Source organism: Gadus chalcogrammus, chromosome 8, assembly GCF_026213295.1.
Source record: "Gadus chalcogrammus isolate NIFS_2021 chromosome 8, NIFS_Gcha_1.0, whole genome shotgun sequence".
In the NCBI taxonomy this organism is placed as follows: domain Eukaryota; kingdom Metazoa; phylum Chordata; class Actinopteri; order Gadiformes; family Gadidae; genus Gadus; species Gadus chalcogrammus.
The window spans coordinates 21,784,724-21,806,504 of NC_079419.1; the positions used below are offsets into that span (position 1 = coordinate 21,784,724).

General features: G+C 38.7%; 1 protein-coding gene across 1 annotated transcript; it reads right to left on the minus strand.

Annotated features, from left to right (window-relative positions):
- Nucleotides 1-18,347: 18,347 nt before the first annotated feature.
- LOC130386896 (uncharacterized) lies at nucleotides 18,348-21,369 on the minus strand. The gene is made up of 9 exons (XM_056595757.1): nucleotides 21,246-21,369; nucleotides 20,266-20,400; nucleotides 20,059-20,127; nucleotides 19,713-19,807; nucleotides 19,510-19,636; nucleotides 19,269-19,389; nucleotides 19,085-19,167; nucleotides 18,654-18,773; nucleotides 18,348-18,501 (listed from the first exon to the last, which is right to left on the minus strand). The coding sequence occupies exons 1-8, from the start codon at nucleotides 21,366-21,368 to the stop codon at nucleotides 18,669-18,671; spliced, it is 858 nt and encodes a 285-aa protein (XP_056451732.1). The 5' UTR covers nucleotide 21,369; the 3' UTR covers nucleotides 18,348-18,501; nucleotides 18,654-18,668.
- Between the last annotated feature and the right edge of the window lie 412 nt (nucleotides 21,370-21,781).

Here is a 21,781-nt window from a genome sequence, read left to right on the forward strand (position 1 = left end):
AAAGGGTGGACCCCACACTTGGGTGAATAACGTGTGGACCCCACAATTGGGAAAGACAAGAATGTGTGTGTGTGTGTGTGTGTGTGTGTATATATGTATATATACTTTAAGCTGCTACAGTTGAAGCTTGAAGTCGTGCTGGTAGTAAAAAAAATTGTGACGGTAGTAAAAACGGTAGTAAAAAGGTAGTAAATTCAAATTAAGAATCTCTGTATAAACCCTGGTGTTACAAACTGTCCTCACATAACATGAATATTCCCCTGTCTCACATACAGATGTAGAAACTACAGCATTGGCTTGTAAAGTGGCTAGTTAAGGAATATCGTTTCTTTCTCTTTAATACACATTCTTACTTGTGGCATCATGTGTACCTATATGGTGCATTGTCAGCTGTTTACTGCGGCTTGATGCTGAAATTTGTTATGCAGTGACATGCCTCCCTTATCCAAAATGATTGCTAAATCTTGTTAAATATTCTGTCTTTGCACATACTGTATGGAGTATTCCCTGTACCAGTTGATGCCTGTTCATCTTTGCATATTGCTGTTCATTATTTTTAGGTGCACTGTGTCAGTGGTCAAAGTGGCACTTCTTCTGCGAAAGAGGGGAGAAGTTGGTGTCCAGCACCAGGAGGTGTCATCCCCTGTGTTCTCAGCAGACCTTGCCAGTGGTCAGTTACAGTTTTGAGTAAATGTTGTTTACTTCTGGCAACAACTTTGCCATGAGCATAGTTATTATAATATAGAAATGGCTGTCTGCTTGTCATGTGCATGGTAATAGAATATATTACAGTTTTACATGTATCCCCTATGGTGTTTGATTGGTAGGCAGATAGGCTCTTTAAGCCCATACATTTATACCTGCAATGTTTTTTTAGATGACCAGGGGAACTCTGCCTGTGTAACTTCTGGGTCACCTCATCTCCCTGACTCAGTTACTCAAGGTATTAATTAAATGCGGTCACTAGGCACACAAGGCACACTTGCCAATGTGCAGTCAACACTTACATTATGTTTGGTTAGACATATGTAAGGGATAATGTATAGAAAGCCAGTCATTATGGGGAATATTAGCCCAGACAGGGCGAACTGGACCCCGACAAGAAGCGGAGGGGTCTAGCTTCGTCCTGAAGGGGCTCATATTCCCCATTGATTGGTAGGCAGACAGGCTCTTTAAGCCCATACATTTATACTGTGCAATGTTTTTTTTAGATGACCAGGGGAACTCTGCCTGTGTAACTTCTGGTTCACCTCATCTCCCTGACTCAGTTACTCAAGGTATTATTTAAATGCGGTGACTAGGCACACTAGGCACACTTGCTAATGTACAGTCAACACACATAAATCATATAAAGGAGCTGGGTGTATTTTGTTTTTAACAAGCAGTGTAATGAAATATCATGTTAATGAAAACAATCCAACTTCATTTTTAGCAGATCTAGTCAATTTATTACCACACATATTTTGTCTACACAAGTTCCAGTTTGTTTGGCAATTTTGAACAGCAACATCCCTACCTGCAAGTACATCCTTGCAAGTACATCTTTTTTTATCTTCTAATCTTTTTTTTAATTGTTCAGGTTTCCGTGTTTCATCAAGGCGGTGTATGAAGAGACCATGGTCTGGTGAGGAGATACAAGCCGTGATGAAACATCTGAGGCCTTTTGTTGAAAACGGTGTCACTGCCACCAGTGGGCAGTGCCTGCAGTGCAAGGAAAAGGAACACCCTATCTTGGAGACAAGATCCATTCAAAACATTCGAGATTTTGTACGCAACAGAGGCTTGGCCTTTAAAAGGCATTCAAATTCTAAACGCTAAATGCACTTTTGGATAGCTTGAGCCTTTCTAGGCATTTTTTACAAGTTGGTGTCCTGTGTTCAGAAATGGGTTAGGTCACTTCATTTATTTTGCTCACAGGCATTTTTTTGTTCGTTTGTTTTGCTTTGTGGTTAGCCTGGGCCTTTTAATGTCAGGATTCACTTTTATTTTACTTTATTCATTTTAAAATGCTGTCCTTTGTTAAGGAAGAGATTCTTGAGGGAATTAAATCAAATATAAGTCAGTGATTAAACAAATGTTGTGTTGTGTGTTAATAATGACAAACATGATAATTATATAATAAATAATTATTTTCAAAAAATGTGGCTTAAATGTAGATGAGTTAAGTTAATATTAGTATGGTGTACCTAATAATCCTTTAGGTGAGTGTATACCCTCACTTTGTAATTAGTGATAATATCCCAAAGTAGATAAACATGTTTTTGAAGAGTGGGTTGGTAAGGAGCAAGTGTAGTTAGTTATATTTGGAGAAATTAGATTCCTTTATTCATGTTGATGTTAAAAGTCCAGGTCACTTCTAAAGGTCGATTTTAGGGGCTATGGGCCAGTAAAATGTTATCGTGTTTGATCAGAAAGTGAGAGAAACATGATTGCAGGTTAGCAGTTGGTTCAGGACATAATACTAGGTAGCAAGGATGCAATGATATGTGCTGGTGGGGTTGAGTTCGTCCTATAGGATGCAAGCACTGTTTTTGTGTTATGCTCCTAGTTGATTTAATGACACTTGGCCCACCGGTAGGTAGACCCCATCAGATAAGAGCCGTGGTGTTATCTGTAAACTTTTGAGAGGAAGAAGTGTAGAATGGAGTGATTGTGCTCTTCATTTTCTGTACATCATCTGCAAATGATGTCTCGATGTGATGAGTTATTTACACTTAGTTCAACTTATGTGCCAAATTGTAATGCACAACAGAGGTCAACAAAGAAAACAAAAATGACCTTAATATATTCCATATTATTATAATGGTGTGCCTCAGTCACTTTGGTCTTATAAACCATGTGTCCTTTCAAAACAGGTTATATTTGGTGTATGTGTATGGTGACCTGTCCTTACAGACCTTTTGTCCTTTCAAAACAGGTTATACTTTGTGTGTGTGTATGATGACATCACTGTCCTTGTATACCACACTGTCCTTATAGACCGTGTTACAGAGAAGTCCTTACAAACCACCAGAAAGTCTGAAAAACAGCCATTTCTTATATCTCAGTTGTGCAAAGAAAATCTTTTAATTTTAAGTCGTGTATAGGTTCGCAGATTTTTTTCATGATTTTACATATGTTTTTTGTAGCTCTAGCACAACCGGAACCCGGTGTCCTCGTAAACCTATGCCCAGTCTGATTTGAGCAAAAAATCGAAAATTGTCCCTATAGCCCGACAAACGGGTATGTGTGTGTGTGTGTGTGTGTGTTAGGGATATGCATTGCCTTAGAGACTGGGGTGAAGGTGTGTGGTAACTGTCAGGTCGTCAGCTCTGTTTGATGTACACCCATCCTCCAATGCGGATTGGGGATGGGGCCTTGATGTTGGGAGTGGGCATGCATACAATGTCGTAGAGATTGGGCTGAAGGTGCGTTAGCATGATGCTCGTCACCGCTGTTTGAAGTCCACACAGACGTCCAATGCGGATTGTGGATGAGTCCTTGATGTTGGGAGTGGGCATGCATACAATATCGTAGAGATTGGGCTGAAGGTGCGTTAGCATGATGCTCGTCACCTCTGTTTGAAGTCCACACAGACGTCCAATGCGGATTGTGGATGAGTCCTTGATGTTGGGAGTGGGCATGCATAGTGTGTGTGTATATATGTGTGTGTGTGTGTGTCAGGGTTTATACAGAGATTCTTAAGTTGAATTTACTACCTTTTTACTACCGTTTTTACCACCGTCACAATTTTTTTTACTACCAGCACGACTTCAAGCTTCAACTGTAGCAGCTTAAAGTATATATACATATATACACACACACACACACACACACACACACACACACACACACACACACACACACACACACACACACACACAGACACACACACACACACACACACACACACACACACACACACACACACACACACGGTGTATGTGAGTGTTTGTGTTAGGGCCAGCGAGAGAGCTACATTGAAGTAAGAGGGAACTCTAACATAGGAGTTGGATTAATCAAGATGTCCCCACCGGCCTTGGTCCATAGGTTTTTACTTAATGTCAAAAAGTAACAATTCCATGACAATTAGAAGACAGACTGGACCTTTAGAATGAACAGCTACACTGAATTGGAATCTGAAACAAAATGGTTAAATTAGGGCCTAAAAAAAATGGCAATAAAGTGCAACTTTACACTGTAATAGTATTTTTAACAAACAACTTAATAACTTAATAACTTCAACACTGGACACAAAAAATGACCAAGAGAGAGAGAACATAACCAATCATATTAACAACAGGCAAACATACGAGTTGCTAATTAAAATCCCTGTGTCTTCTCCGAAGAGAGTTGGATTTTGTGATGAGCTCAGCCATCTTTGTTCCTGCCTTTCCCTCAGCCATCTCTGCATACTTGTCGGCATCATTTTCAAGTGAATGGCACACGCTATTGAGTACCTGCCGCTGGTTCCGGAGGTCCTCAAGCTCCTTCTCTGCTGCTTTCCTCTTAAGCCCTTGTGTGGCGCTCTCCTTTTTTTTCCGCTCACTCTCAAGGTATAGCCTGTATTGTGACCTCGCTGAAGCAGCAGAGGCCAGGAGCTCCTTGGTCAGAGGAACTTTAAGAATGCCACCACAAACAGTTACCTTATCACAGATTAACCTGAGGGCTTCGAGAGATTCATCACGGAGGTTACACGTTTCTACCTCTTTATTCACCGAGAAGCCTCTCTCTACTGTGGCCTGTCCATGGGAAAGGAGGAGAGCACTTTGGCAGAACTTTAGCAGGTCAGGGTGGGACGTACAGAGCTTAGAGTGGAGAAAGACATCGAGACGCTGCCTCAGGGGTTGGAAGGAAACAAACTCATCTTCTCTGCCCACGACAGAGAGAAAGGATGTGAATTGTTGAATGATGACATCACCTGCAACATTGACAGGTACAAATTAAGATATATTCATTACATTTATAACATTCCAGTCAACTGCTTCATCATCCATTCAACAAAAGTACATACAGTACATCATAGATACACAACAGTATCTAAAGCATTGGTTCTCAATTTGAATAACCTATCCACTTCTACTGTCCCTATACAATATTTTCTTACCAGCTGCAATGCCACCTGTCAGCTGCTGCCCCTGGATGAAAGTATGTACTAATGCCTTCATCTGTACGATGCACCACTCTGGATCTTTGACCATCTTTGTGGGATCCAGGCAGGAAATCTGCCTAACAATGGGGAATTTCAACGGGGACTTTTCCTGCAGTTTCTTCACGATCCTAATCAGACACTGCAAACACTCTTTTCTCAGGCTGAGTACAGATAGTTCCCCTATCTTGGTTCCTGGTTTGCCCAGGAGTGCCTATCAAGAAACATTAAGAAACATATAGTCGATGCTTTCTTTGAAAGGAAATGTTTACATAATACTAATGATAATATTAATACTGAACAAACTGTAATTGCTAGTTGATTTGTGCAGGCATCATCATTCACAAATTCAACTCACAAAACAAATAAACACTGAAAATACATTTGATGGCAGATTCAGCCCCCAAGCCTATGTCTACCCTTTTGAGGGAGACCCAGTTCTTCTCCTCAGAGATGTCCAAATTAATGAGCTGCAGGGGGCTTTGGTCCTGTAGGAGCTCCCTTTTAATGAACCGCCTCAGTAAACTCTGATGATGATAACAAGCAGATAGTTACCCAGCCATTCAATCAATTAATACAGGTTTACTTTTAAAATAATTAATCAAAATCTTACTTACCAACAGAAGCTCAGTTAAATCTTTTGCCAAAAAAGGCGACACTGGCTCATCTGTTTGGTATTTAACAAGAAATGGGTTAAAACTTCTCGCAATGGCGAGGAAGAATTGAAGCTTTGCCATTAAGAGTGCATCTCTTAGTGCTGCCAGGATGACGTCATAAGAGGCCGTGTTCGGTTTTTGGACCTTCTTCTCCTCAGCAGCATCAACATACTTCTGAATCATGGGCCAAACTTCCAGGAATCTCTCTGCAACCGGCACATTTTCGACCCATCTGGGGCCGCAGAAAGAGAGGGGAAAGCAGGATGATCCGGTTATGTTGGTGTAGTCCTCTCTTCGGGCAGGAACGTTGTGGAAGAGAAAATGGAGCGCGCGCAGGAGTTTGTCAATTTGCCAGGCTGTGAAGCCTGCCTTCATGGCATTGTGGAGGGTGTGCAGTCCACAGCTCCCAACCATCAGGACTTGAGAACCTCCGTACAGCTCAGCATGCTCCTTTTGAAGGAGATCCAGGACTTTGAAGTTCACATTAGGGCCATCCATTCCAACTGAGAGAAGCTCCCTCATGTTGAGTTGTGCAACACATTCCTGTGAATTATCACACAGAAGAAAGTTTGATTAAATAACATTGAAACCACATTCAATATACAGACAGTAATACTGTATATGCTTCAAATCAAACATTTAGCTTTACTATCCTAAAGTAAAACACAAGTCAGGTGTTGGAATACATTTGACAGTGATAGATATTAGGCCTATATCAAGGACTGCTTTGCCAAAGTTAGATCATTGGTTCTCCAAATGTGGCTCACTGTAAACAAAATCCCAATAATGTAGATCTGACTTTATCTGAGCCATGCTCAACCTTCAGATTAAGCATAACAGTTTGGCTATAACACTTTTTAATTAGACACTTTTCCAATATTGTGTTACAGAAATTCAACGATAGGCTAAATAATAATAATAATAATTTAATAATAATAATAAATAAATACAATTATCAAATATCCATGAAAATGTTAAAATGCAAACAATGTCCCCTATGTAACCAATAAGTGTAAGTAAAATAAAATAAACTTACTTTGATGTGCCGCAACAGATCGTCAGCTCTTCCATGTCCCAGGAACTGTGAGCCAAAATATCTGGACTGTACACAACCATCTTCCAAAAAACGAATGTGTATATCCATTTGTTTTTTCTTTGACGACTGGTTGAGGCTCTCATCAAACATCAGGACGTACGGTCCAGCATGATTGATGGCCTCAACCAGTTGCTTCTTAAAATAGGGGGCAATGCCAAATTTGATGATGTAGCCGGTCTTGTCCTTGGCCAACGCGAACGATTTTGCGATTTGGGAGTCCGGGAACATCATGCGGAACAGCTCTCCTATGTTATCGTTTGACTTGAACGAGTGGTGTTTTACTGCTAAATCTAAACACCACAGTACCTCGGCCTGCAGTGTAGAGGTGGAAGCGCAGAGCATCTGTGTGCTGGTCGTAGGAATACTGGCGGTGGATTGCGGGGCGGGAGCAGACGAAGTTGAGGGAGCAGTGGAGGTTGAGGGCGTAGAGCTAGCAGTCGTGCTAGCGCAAAACAGCGACAGCGGTAGCTGCGCGCTACGTCCCCGCATCCTGGCTCGGTGACTGGCAGACTCCATATGCGATTTGACCGCCTTCACCCCCATCCAGGTAATATTAACGGTCTTTTTGCAGACACTGCAATACGCCTCTCGGCTGTTGCCAGCTACTGGCCTAAGCCAGTCTTTAAAGGCTGATTCCTCCAGCCAGAGGTCTGAAAATTTACATTTACCCATTTTGATGCGAACTCACGGAGAGGTTTGGTAGCAAGCCAGCCGGGCGGGTACCCAAACTGACTTTAACGCGCGCGCGGGGTACACGTGAATCCTAGGTCACAGGTCCTACTCGCAACATAAAAATATATTCACGCAAGTTTATTGAAGAAGCTAGGCCTTCACGTAAGTAACATTAATTGAAAAAGGCATTGGTCCAGTTGGATTAGGGTTCGAAAATTGACTACCTCGTCAGATGACGTTTACTACTTTTTACTACTTTTTACTGGCTTTAATTTGGCCTAATTTAATTTACTACCTTTTACTACCTTTTAAAAACCTGCGGCAACCATGAACACAGACAACCTCATGGTATGCAAGGACACTGTCCTTCGGACTTTTAATGACATCCTTGATCAACTCTAAGGGCCCTATCTTGCATCCGGCGCAAGTGACTTAAGGTGCGGCCACACCAGACGCGTATCTCGCGTACCTCGCGTATAAAATCGCCATTTTTTCCATAGGGAACCATTGGTTTACGCGCGCATGAGACGCGTACACGCGTTACATGCGTATAAGCAACATTTTACTCGCGTTAGGGGCGTATGAGGCGCGTACATATACGCGCGTACATATACGCGCGTACATATACGCGCGTACATATACGCGCGTACATATACGCGCGTACGCGAGGAGTTCAAAAAATTGAACTTTTTACGCTCATACGCGCCGCAATAGCCAATCAGCGTTGAGCTTGACCCGACGTCACTGGCAGAGAGTAGTGAGCTTGGACAGAAGCATACGGCCGACATCTTTCTTTATTCTGTGTGGAAATAGTAACATAGTTACGCCATTAAATGCTTTTATGGAAACATTTTTAGCGAGAAATGTGCATTTTACTTTCATAATGTTCGCTCGGTGAATGTGAAGGATGTTTGGTTTGATAGTTATGACGAAGAGGGAACGCTCCGTTCACTTGCATGGACAGAGTCTCTGGTTACTAAGCAACCTCAACGTCTTGGCGGACTATATATCTGCTGATCAACACTACGAATGCTGGAAACACACCAGACACACCATGTGAAGTTATTTAACCCGATTATTGTTATTTATATCTGAGATTATTTAATCTAACCCGATCTAAACTCTATCACCCAAACACGGCGGCGTTTGGGTTTCCTACCTCGGACTCCAGCGCAGCCATGTCCATGGCAGCCACGGCCGGCAACTTTCTTTATTCTGGGTGTAAATAGTAGCATAGTTACGCCATTAAATGCGTTTATGGAAACATTTCCAGCGAGAAATGTGCATTTTACTTTCATAATGTTCGCTCGGTGAATGTGAAGGATGTTTGGTTTGATAGTTATGACGAAGAGTGAACGCTCCGTTCACTTGCATGGACAGAGTCTCTGATTGCTAAGCAACCTCAACGTCTTGGCGGACTATTTCTCTGCTGATCAACACTACGAATGCTGGAAACACACCAGACACACCATGTGAAGTTATTTAACCCGATTATTGTTATTTATATCCGAGATTCTTTAATCTAACCCGATCCAAGCTCTATCATCCACCCAAACACGGCGGCGTTTGGGTTTCCTTCCTCGGACTCCTAAATCCAGCGCAGCCACAGGCTGGGGGGGGAAAGTTTTGGGCGGTCTCATCTATACGCGCGTATCTGACCATTTTTGACACAAAATGGTCAAGCAACATTTTAGCTGCGTTACGCGCGTACATGGTACGCGAGGTACGCGCTTGGTGTGTTCGCACCTTTAGTCACTGGCGCATGTGTCGTTGCTAGTTTACAACTGGCGCAGAGCGTTCTTTTCCCACCACCGCCACTCGCCGGTAAATTAGGGATTGATCATGCGCCCCAAGGGGCGGTTCGGCGGAAGGAGGAGGCGTGTTCTGGCGCAAACGGTATTTTGCAGTTTCTGAATACCATTGCGCTACAGACCAGGAAATACCTGGTTTAAAGTCAGTGGCGCGTTGTTCAGATGCTATTTTAAGGGCGCATGCATACGGATTGCTTGTGCACCTCGCGCATACACTTTGCTTCTCCCATCTACCTAGCCGCACATTCTTGGTAAATTATTTGGGAAAGAACAGCCGATGCAGCGGTAATAAGTTGTACTTCTAAATCAATGCATCTGCAAACACCGTACAGCAAACACATATTTTCTTGACAGAGACATCGTGTAGGCCTACATGCCCATAACTTTTAGGATTGATGAGTATTTGATCGTGAAAAACATTGTTTTACCGCGAGTGAGTGTTAAAAAGAATGAATGAATGCGGGCGCGCGTGTGTGCTCTGTTTAAACACACGCAAACTAAACACGTAACGCATAATACAATCAATGGCAATGTGACTATTACCGCGGGGACACATGCATATTAGGATAGCATACAATACTGATAAGAAACAATGTTTATAATGTATTGCGTATATCATTCAATAGAACCACAGTTACCGCATAGCCTATCATATGTTATATCATATAGCCTACGTTTTCTTTGCCGAAATTTATTTGAGGACTCAGTATTTCTGAAGTTGTGGAAGAAAACCCCTTATTCCGTGTGTGAATTAGGCCATATTATTTGGCAATAAACTGAGCCATTTGCAGTTTGAAATTCATGTGCATCTGTCTCATCGGAGACTGCAGACGCGCTGTCAGAATATCAACTCGTCCGATTCAAATGCGCTCATGGCTCTTAAAGGGGATGGGAGCTGGCACTCTCATTGGTTTGTTGGACGTTACGCCCAAACCACACCTACGGGTAACTAGGCTGCTTCAGACCAACCCTTTTGACACTTGCGCCGCGACGCAAGTGTCATTTATCCGCCTGTAAAATAGCGATAGCGCCGTAGAACCGCCCACAAAGCTACTTGCGCTTTGCGCTTCCCACTTGCGTTTCAGACCGTTAAAATAGGGCCCTAAGTCTTGCATTATTGAACTCCCAGTGTATGGCACACTCAGAAAAAAAACTGTGTTGAGAGGACACCATGGTTAGTAAAACCATCCATACTGAATAGAAGACATTTCCATTATTGAACTCCCAGTGTATGGCGCACTCAGAAAGAAAACAGTGTTGGGGGGACACCATGGTTAGTAAACCATCCATACTGAATAGAGGACATTTTCACTGTAGCTGCAAGATGTTTACTAAAACACTGAAAATTGTGTTCCATGGAACATCACAGTACTTCTAACCATTGGTCAATTTCAAAACACAGGTAAATTCAAACTCACCTCACAAGCAGAGTCATTTGGCGCAGCTCTGGATGATTGAGACCCTGATCTTGATTCGGTCTCTGTACAAGAGAGCACAGGGAGATTCAGTGCTCGACTTTCCTCAAGTCATAAAACCACATATAGGCAGAGACATAGAACAATGGCCTGATTTCGCCACATTATTCATGCTGCAACCCCTTAGCAGGCATGACATGCATTGCCAGAAGTTAACAACGTTTACTCAAAACTGTAACTGACCACTGGCAAGGTCTGCTGAGAACACAGGGGATGACACCTCCTGGTGCTGGACACCAACTTCTCCAATCCCCTCTTTCGCAGAAGAAGTGCCACTTTGACCTCTCACACAGTGCACCTAAGAAAATGAACAGCAATATGCAAAGATGAACAGGCATCAACTGGTAAAGATGGGAATACTCCATACAGTATGTGCAAAGACAGAATATTTAACAAGATTTAGCAATCATTTTGGATAAGGGAGGCATGTCACTGCATAAAAAATTTCAGCATCAAGCCGCAGGAAACAGCTGAAAATGCACCATATAGGTACACATTGATGCCACAAGTAAGAATGTGCATTAAAGAGAAAGAAATGATATTCCTTAACTAGCCACTTTACAAGCCAGTGCTGTAGTTTCTACATCTGTATGTGAGACAGGGGAATATTCATGTTATGTGAGGACAGTTTGTAACACAGACAACCTCATGGTATGCAAGGACACTGTCCTTCGGACTTTCAATGACATCCTTGATCAACTCTAAGTCTTGCATTATTGAACTCCCAGTGTATGGCACACTCAGAAAAAAAACTGTGTTGAGAGGACACCATGGTTAGTAAAACCATCCATACTGAATAGAAGACATTTCCATTATTGAACTCCCAGTGTATGGCACACTCAGAAAAAAAAACTGTGTTGAGAGGACACCATGGTTAGTAAACCATCCATACTGAATAGAGGACATTTCCACTGTAGCTGCAAGATGTTTACTAAAACACTGAAAATTGTGTTCCATGGAACTGGACATCAATTACACAATTGTGTTATTGTACAGTTGAACTGGCTAAAACAGAGTAACAATTTAAAATGACCCTTGAATACGAGCGGCTGGATCACATTTGATCCTGTTGTGAAATTCCCATCACATCTCTGCATTTTGTTCTATGTTAGTACACCTTAGAAAAGTTACGTTGTCTGCATTTGTGAATTACTTGCCGACAATTCAGCTAGAGAAAATATATTTCGCGGAAGAATTGTTGTTTACGAATAGTTCACTACATTTTCCTGTGCCCTCGTACAATAAAACTATGCCAGGTGTACATGGTGATGCTTTGTGTTGTGACCTACTTCTTTCCTTAGCCATTGTAAAACAATGGGACAGCCGTATTCAACCTTACCTCACAAGCAGAGCTGCCTGATGTCATATTGCAGGACTGGACTTCTGGTCTTTCTCTGGTCTCTGTAGAATACAGGAAAGAATATGAAGAAGGCCAGGGAGGGTGGGGTTGTGCATCACTCTAGAAGCAACCACACTGTCGCTGGTTCACATTCTTTATAGACACAATATGTTTATACAGCCACCATAACTAATGTAAAAAACATCTCAGTAAACATGGCCATATGTGGCATAAATGTTTCTCAATCATCTATAGCACACCATTGACAACTAGATAAAACATTTAGTCAAACAGTCACTGACCTTCAATACGGACTGTGGGTGGCATGATTTGGGCTTGGAAACGGTCTTTGATAGACTCTTGGGCAGCAGTGCTTGTAACAGTAGGGGGAATCTACAAAACATTCAGATAAGCTTGCTGTCATCATCTGGGAGAGAGACACGATTGACTAAAAACCAGATTGAAGACCACCAAGCAGTGACTTCTGTTTTTTGGTTATGATTGTTGGCACTAACAAGCGATAGCTGCGTGCCTCCTATTTGCAACGGAATTTGTTTAAGATATAAAACCATTTAATTTAACACACAAAAACTAAAACAGATATTTTCGTTTTTAAATAAATATTTGGAAACGAAAAATGTTAGCCGAACATGTTTTCCGCAGTGTGCCTCTCTGGCATTGAGCGGGTCTACAGGATCGCACTCTGCACAACCCAGTCAGTAAAAAAGTGAACGGTCTCGGTCCCACCAGCATTAAGTTAGTTTAATATTCAACATTCATTTAACATTCAAAATACAAACCTATAATGCGCTTCAACCATTTGAGTGAATGATGTCAAATAAACTGTGCAACATACGGATTGATGTCCCTCATGTGCCACAAGGCTTATTTTTCAAATATATATTTTCATCGATTTTTTACTTCTTTTTTTTTAAACGTATTATGCTCCTTGACCTTTTGACCTCAAGATGTCAAACCAACTGTATAATACAGACAATAATAACCCCCATGTGCCACAAGGCTTGGTTTTCAAATATATCATTTCAGCGTTTTTTTTAAATTTATGTAAAATTTATAAATAAACGTATTATGCTCCTTGACCTTTTGACCTCAAGATGTCAAACCAACTATAATACAGACAATAATAACCCCAATGTGCCACAAGGCTTGTTTTTCAAATATATCATTTTAGCAATTTTCTACAATTAATATAAAATAAATACATGTACTTATTATGCTCCTCGACCTTTTGACCTGAAGATATCAAACCAAGTGCATAACACAGATAATAATAACCCCCCTGTGCCACAAGGCTTATTTTTCAAACATATCATTTTAGCAATTTTCTACAATTAATATAAAATAAATAAATAAACGTATTATGCTCCTTGACCTTTTGACCACAAGATATCAAACCAACTGTATAACACAGATAATAATAACCCCCATGTGCCACAAGGCTTATTTTTCAAATATATCATTTCGGCAATTTTTCACAAATAAAATAAATAAATAAACGTATTATGCTCCTTGACCTATTGACCTCAAGATATCAAACCAACTGTATAAGACAGATAATAATAACCCCCCTGTGCCACAAGGCTTATTTTTCAAAAATATCATTTCGGGAATTTTTCACAAATAAAATAAATAAATAAACGTATTATGCTCCTTGACCTTTTGACCTCAAGATATCAAACCAATTGTATAACACAGATAATAATAACCCCCGTGTGCCACAAGGCTTATTTTTCAAATATATCATTTCGGGAATTTTTCACAAATAAAATAAATAAATAAACGTATTATGCTCCTTGACCTTTTGACCTCAAGATATAAAACCAATTGTATAACACAGATAATAATAACCCCCGTGTGCCACAAGGCTTATTTTTCAAATATATCATTTCGGGAATTTTTCACAAATAAAATAAATAAATAAACGTATTATGCTCCTTGACCTATTGACCTCAAGATATCAAACCAACTGTATAAGACAGATAATAATAACCCCCCTGTGCCACAAGGCTTATTTTTCAAATATATCATTTCGGGCATTTTTCACAAATAAAATAAATAAATAAACGTATTATGCTCCTTGACCTTTTGACCTTAAGATATCAAACCAACTGTATAACACAGATAATAATAACCCCCCTGTGCCACAAGGCTTATTTTTCAAATATATCATTTCGGCAATTTTTCACAAATAAAATAAATAAATAAACGTATTATGCTCCTTGACCTTTTGACCTCAAGATATCAAACCAACTGTATAACACAGATAATAATAACCCCCCTGTGCCACAAGGCTTATTTTTCAAATATATCATTTCGGCAATTTTTCACAAATAAAATAAATAAATAAACGTATTATGCTCCTTGACCTTTTGACCTCAAGATATCAAACCAACTGTATAACACAGATAATAATAACCCCCATGTGCCACAAGGCTTGTTTTTCAAATATATCATTTCGGCAATTTTTCACAAATAAAATAAATAAATAAACGTATTATGCTCCTTGACCTTTTGATCTCAAGATATCAAACCAACTGTATAACACAGATAATAATAACCCCCCTGTGCCACAAGGCTTATTTTTCAAATATATCATTTCGGGAATTTTTCACAAATAAAATAAATAAATAAACGTATTATGCTCCTTGACCTATTGACCTCAAGATATCAAACCAACTGTATAAGACAGATAATAATAACCCCCCTGTGCCACAAGGCTTATTTTTCAAAAATATCATTTCGGGAATTTTTCACAAATAAAATAAATAAATAAACGTATTATGCTCCTTGACCTTTTGACCTCAAGATATAAAACCAATTGTATAACACAGATAATAATAACCCCCGTGTGCCACAAGGCTTATTTTTCAAATATATCATTTCGGGAATTTTTCACAAATAAAATAAATAAATAAACGTATTATGCTCCTTGACCTATTGACCTCAAGATATCAAACCAACTGTATAAGACAGATAATAATAACCCCCCTGTGCCACAAGGCTTATTTTTCAAATATATCATTTCGGGCATTTTTCACAAATAAAATAAATAAATAAACGCATTATGCTCCTTGACCTTTTGACCTCAAGATATCAAACCAACTGTATAACACAGATAATAATAACCCCCCTGTGCCACAAGGCTTATTTTTCAAATATATCATTTCGGCAATTTTTCACAAATAAAATAAATAAATAAACGTATTATGCTCCTTGACCTTTTGACCTCAAGATATCAAACCAACTGTATAACACAGATAATAATAACCCCCATGTGCCACAAGGCTTGTTTTTCAAATATATCATTTCGGCAATTTTTCACAAATAAAATAAATAAATAAATAAACGTATTATGCTCCTTGACCTTTTGACCTCAAGATATCAAACCAACTGTATAACACAGATAATAATAACCCCCCTGTGCCACAAGGCTTATTTTTCAAATATATCATTTCGGGAATTTTTCACAAATAAAATAAATAAATAAACGTATTATGCTCCTTGACCTATTGACCTCAAGATATCAAACCAACTGTATAAGACAGATAATAATAACCCCCCTGTGCCACAAGGCTTATTTTTCAAAAATATCATTTCGGGAATTTTTCACAAATAAAATAAATAAATAAACGTATTATGCTCCTTGACCTTTTGACCTCAAGATATAAAACCAATTGTATAACACAGATAATAATAACCCCCGTGTGCCACAAGGCTTATTTTTCAAATATATCATTTCGGGAATTTTTCACAAATAAAATAAATAAATAAACGTATTATGCTCCTTGACCTATTGACCTCAAGATATCAAACCAACTGTATAACACAGATAATAATAACCCCCCTGTGCCACAAGGCTTATTTTTCAAATATATCATTTCGGGAATTTTTCACAAATAAAATAAATAAATAAACGTATTATGCTCCTTGACCTTTTGACCTCAAGATATCAAACCAACTGTATAACACAGATAATAATAACCCCCATGTGCCACAAGGCTTGTTTTTCAAATATATCATTTCGGCAATTTTTCACAAATAAAATAAATAAATAAACGTATTATGCTCCTTGACCTTTTGATCTCAAGATATCAAACCAACTGTATAACACAGATAATAATAACCCCCCTGTGCCACAAGGCTTATTTTTCAAATATATCATTTCGGGAATTTTTCACAAATAAAATAAATAAATAAACGTATTATGCTCCTTGACCTATTGACCTCAAGATATCAAACCAACTGTATAAGACAGATAATAATAACCCCCCTGTGCCACAAGGCTTATTTTTCAAAATATCATTTCGGGAATTTTTCACAAATAAAATAAATAAATAAACGTATTATGCTCCTTGACCTTTTGACCTCAAGATATAAAACCAATTGTATAACACAGATAATAATAACCCCCGTGTGCCACAAGGCTTATTTTTCAAATATATCATTTCGGGAATTTTTCACAAATAAAATAAATAAATAAACGTATTATGCTCCTTGACCTATTGACCTCAAGATATCAAACCAACTGTATAAGACAGATAATAATAACCCCCCTGTGCCACAAGGCTTATTTTTCAAATATATCATTTCGGGCAATTTTTCACAAATAAAATAAATAAATAAACGCATTATGCTCCTTGACCTTTTGACCTCAAGATATCAAACCAACTGTATAACACAGATAATAATAACCCCCCTGTGCCACAAGGCTTATTTTTCAAATATATCATTTCGGCAATTTTTCACAAATAAAATAAATAAATAAACGTATTATGCTCCTTGACCTTTTGACCTCAAGATATCAAACCAACTGTATAACACAGATAATAATAACCCCCATGTGCCACAAGGCTTATTTTTCAAATATATCATTTCGGCAATTTTTCACAAATAAAATAAATAAATAAATAAACGTATTATGCTCCTTGACCTATTGACCTCAAGATATCAAACCAACTGTATAACACAGATAATAATAACCCCCCTGTGCCACAAGGCTTATTTTTCAAATATATCATTTCGGGAATTTTTCACAAATAAAATAAATAAATAAACGTATTATGCTCCTTGACCTATTGACCTCAAGATATCAAACCAACTGTATAAGACAGATAATAATAACCCCCGTGTGCCACAAGGCTTATTTTTCAAATATATCATTTCGGGAATTTTTCACAAATAAAATAAATAAATAAACGTATTATGCTCCTTGACCTTTTGACCTCAAGATATAAAACCAATTGTATAACACAGATAATAATAACCCCCGTGTGCCACAAGGCTTATTTTTCAAATATATCATTTCGGGAATTTTTCACAAATAAAATAAATAAATAAACGTATTATGCTCCTTGACCTATTGACCTCAAGATATCAAACCAACTGTATAACACAGATAATAATAACCCCCCTGTGCCACAAGGCTTATTTTTCAAATATATCATTTCGGGAATTTTTCACAAATAAAATAAATAAATAAACGTATTATGCTCCTTGACCTTTTGACCTCAAGATATCAAACCAACTGTATAACACAGATAATAATAACCCCCATGTGCCACAAGGCTTATTTTTCAAATATATCATTTCGGGAATTTTTCACAAATAAAATAAATAAATAAACGTATTATGCTCCTTGACCTATTGACCTCAAGATATCAAACCAACTGTATAAGACAGATAATAATAACCCCCCTGTGCCACAAGGCTTATTTTTCAAAAATATCATTTCGGCAATTTTTCACAAATAAAATAAATAAATAAACGTATTATGCTCCTTGACCTTTTGACCTCAAGATATCAAACCAACTGTATAACACAGATAATAATAACCCCCCTGTGCCACAAGGCTTATTTTTCAAATATATCTTTTCAGCTTTTTAGTATGTGGGTAGTATGGAACATGCCAAGTTGAAACAGTAAATTTTCACTTCTCATGTATAACTGCTTGCAAGGCTGATCTTGTCAGTAATCGTGAAATCTTAAGTGTAGAACGTTTTTGGAAACATTGGTTGAGTTACTAAAATCTTTAATTCAGTCATAAGATTATTTTTTGTCCAGCATTTTCTTATTTTTTGCAGTTGAATAACCTATTATCCATCCTCTTCAAAGGGCTTTAAAAGTATCCTTTTCTATTTGGGCTGATTGTCCTGAGATCCGATAAATGGCTAAGAAATCAGACATTTCTTTCTCTTAATTTATTATTATTTTCAAAATCACATCAAAATGTAACATTGACGATCTCTATCGTAACTCTATATTTAGTTTTCTTTCCGTCTTCTTACTTTCCTTGTGTCCTGGTGCCTATAGATAGAAAAATGTAATTACTCATTTTAAAGCATTAAAAAGTTTGTATTGACTCAAAATAATTTTTAATGAACACAATAGGGTTAGGGTTAGGGTTAGGGTTAGGGTTAGGGTGCAGTCAGAGATTTTATTTTCATTATTTCACATACCTTTTTCATTCTGTCTTAACATAAAAGACAGTGCCATGGCAAGTCAGTTTCTGGGGAGTTACTTTTATTTAGGGTAATGCAGATATCGTGAAACCACCGCTTGCATGTCTCACATTGGGTCTAGAAAATAAAACATTTGAACACCAGTTACGTTTATTGAGTTTTTTTTGAAGGCATGTATGTATGTTTGGTCAAATAATTTCTGCCTTAGGGGTCAAAAATAACTTGAGAGACAATCTGATAATGTTTGCTTATGTGCCTTTGTACATGTTTGTGTGGGTGAGTGTGCGTACAATTGAACAGAGTGGCATGTTTGGGTTTTTAAGTTGGACTATGCAATCCACATATGTTTCAGTCAGTGCAAACATCTAATATTATGTGTCTGATATAATGTGACCTGATGTTACACAAAAGACAGCAGGAGTAGTTACCCAGTCAATAACAACTGCTTCAGTTGTTGCCGTTTTTGGGACATCTTTGAGTCCACAGATTGAGCAATACTCATCTCTTGGTTCTACAGTGGCAAAGGACACAAGTGAACTTTACTGGACAAGCTTTGTTGTTTTGTGTGCATAGTAAATATATTACGAAAATTGTATTATGTAGTATGTATACCTGAGGAAGAGAGCATTGTCTCTGCCATTTCAGCCCGCAGCTTTCTTATGCTGCTGCTTGTTGGATTTATGGTCATTGATGCAGGAATTTGTGGAAAACTTTCAGCAACCTTTCTTGCCATCTAAGGAAATCCAGAAATACGTCTTTATGCACATTTACAAAACATTTGGTACAAGAGTCTTTGTTACATAATAGTGTTTAAGGTCACGTGAGATAACTGCTGATTGTTGTGCGGTACTACCTGCATCACAAACACTCCACAACTTGTGCTGTCCTTTTGTTCATTGTGCTTTATGGTTCCTGCTGTCCACTTAATGCTGCTCCAGTGCTGCCTGCCTTGTATGTTTTGGCGCATTTTGAAATACAATCTGCAAATATCGGTTATTTTGGGTGAATGCTCTCATCAAAATGTATGTTTGAAAGTCACAGGCAGAAATACTTTACCGGTAAGTCATTGCAGCCTTATTTGAGATGTCATGGTCAATCTCTGAAGAAGCAGGGTCAATGACAAACACTTGGGCTGACGGAGCATGAAGATACTGATGATCATACATGAAAGGAGAACAATATTAGAACTACGCTTATCCATTAAAAACGTTGTTGTTGTGGGTCAAACACGCTTAAAACGGGAGCGTATATTTTCCCTGGGTTCTATTTTACTCTACCCCTGGAAAAAAGCTTTCGGAAAACTGCCCCTTATGTCATCACAGGTGGGCATGTTGGGGGTATGTCAGGTGAACTTTAGAACAACATTACATGGTGCTCGCCATACTATATCCTTATTACTCACCACAAACCTCCAGTGACTGTCATTGATATTTACAAAAGACACTGCACCATCAAAACAGTCAAAGTCCACCTGTGTAAACAACAAGGCCATACATTTGAATAATGCTCAGTGAATTCAGCTCAATCCACTCTTACAAAATGACATAATCTGCTGTGTTTGTACAGTTACTGGGATACCTTAATATTGACATAGAAATTGAAAATATACTTTTTTCATTTGGTGTCGAGACATTTGTTGTCTTGTGCCTTCAAGGATCACACCAGTAACATAGTGATCCATCTGGAGCAGACGTCCAGACTTTTCAAATTTATTAAGAGCAGCCCGAATGTAGCATTCGATTGCCTGCAGGGATGAAACATTTAGTTATTCACATCAACATGTAAAACATTTCAATGATTAAGAAGCAAATGACTGTGTTCCAACAGATTCCTAAAATATTGTGTGTAGAAAACTGCAATAATCGTCAGTGCATAGCATTACATATCTGTAGATAGAGCCACTGGGGGAAAGTTCTGAAAGATGACAGTATATGTTTATTGCTATATTATACATACAGTCATGGCCAAAAGTATTGGCACCCCTCCGGAAGTGTTGGTTTTTGAGCAAAATTCACACACTTTAAGGTTTTTTGATGAAATAACCAAACCAGGATAGTGTCAATAGCTCAACACAACTGCAACAACAATTGGTTCCCCCAAATTCAACACAAAATAGCGCCACCAATTGTTGTTGGAAGTGAACACTGCATGGTCAAAAGTATTGGCACCCTTCCCAACAAGTGTCTTTTGCAGTGCTAAAAGCAAACTTTTCATTGTTAAAATCCAGTGCTACCGTTATAGGCAGTCAGACGTCAGCTGTGGTATCATTCCTGAGAAATATAAGCCCATTTATAATGGTCAATAAACTCCAGTTTACTCACTTTACAACTCTATTGGTTTCTATGGACATGTATGAGGTTTTCTTTAAGGATTCCAAATATTTGAATGAATCTACCTAACCCTTTATATACAGCTGATTATCAGTGCCAGTGATTATCACTGCTTCCTCTGACACTGATAATCAGGTGTATATAAAGGGGTAGTGGTAGTGTGCTTTTATCACTGCAAACGACACTTGTTGTTAACTCCTCATTACATTCATTTGTAAAAGTTAAATCATTTCTGCTGTGTCTAAATTTGATTACTTACCTCACCATTAAGAAGTTCATGTGGTCGTAGTGTTACCAAGTCTGCATGCCTCAAAGTAAAGGCATGAGGAGGTGATTTAATAACTGCCACTACTACTTCTGTTTGAGGTTGTTCCCACAGCATCTTTACCTACAGTATGGGAAATGACAATGAAAATGCTTTATGGTGATTTTGCCTGGTTCACAGTTTGTTCATTTAATTCCTACTGTAACACTAATTTTGTGTTTACAAATACCTCTTCTCTCCACTTCTGTTTTTCTGTGCCTATTGTATCTGTTTGTGAAGTCATTTCTCCTTGTTCTCTGCTGTCCTGTTCCTGTTCTGCTCTTGTCCCTTTCTCTGTCATTTCTCCCTTTTCCCTGCTGTCCTGTTTCTGCTTTGCTCTTGTCCCTTTCTCTCTCATTTCTCCCTTTTCCCTGCTGTCCTGTTTCTGCTTTGCTCTTGTCACTATCTCTGAAGTCATTTCTCCCTTTTTGCCTGCTGTCTTTTTTCTGCTTTGCTCTTGTCCCTATCTCTGAAGTCATTTCTCCTTTTTG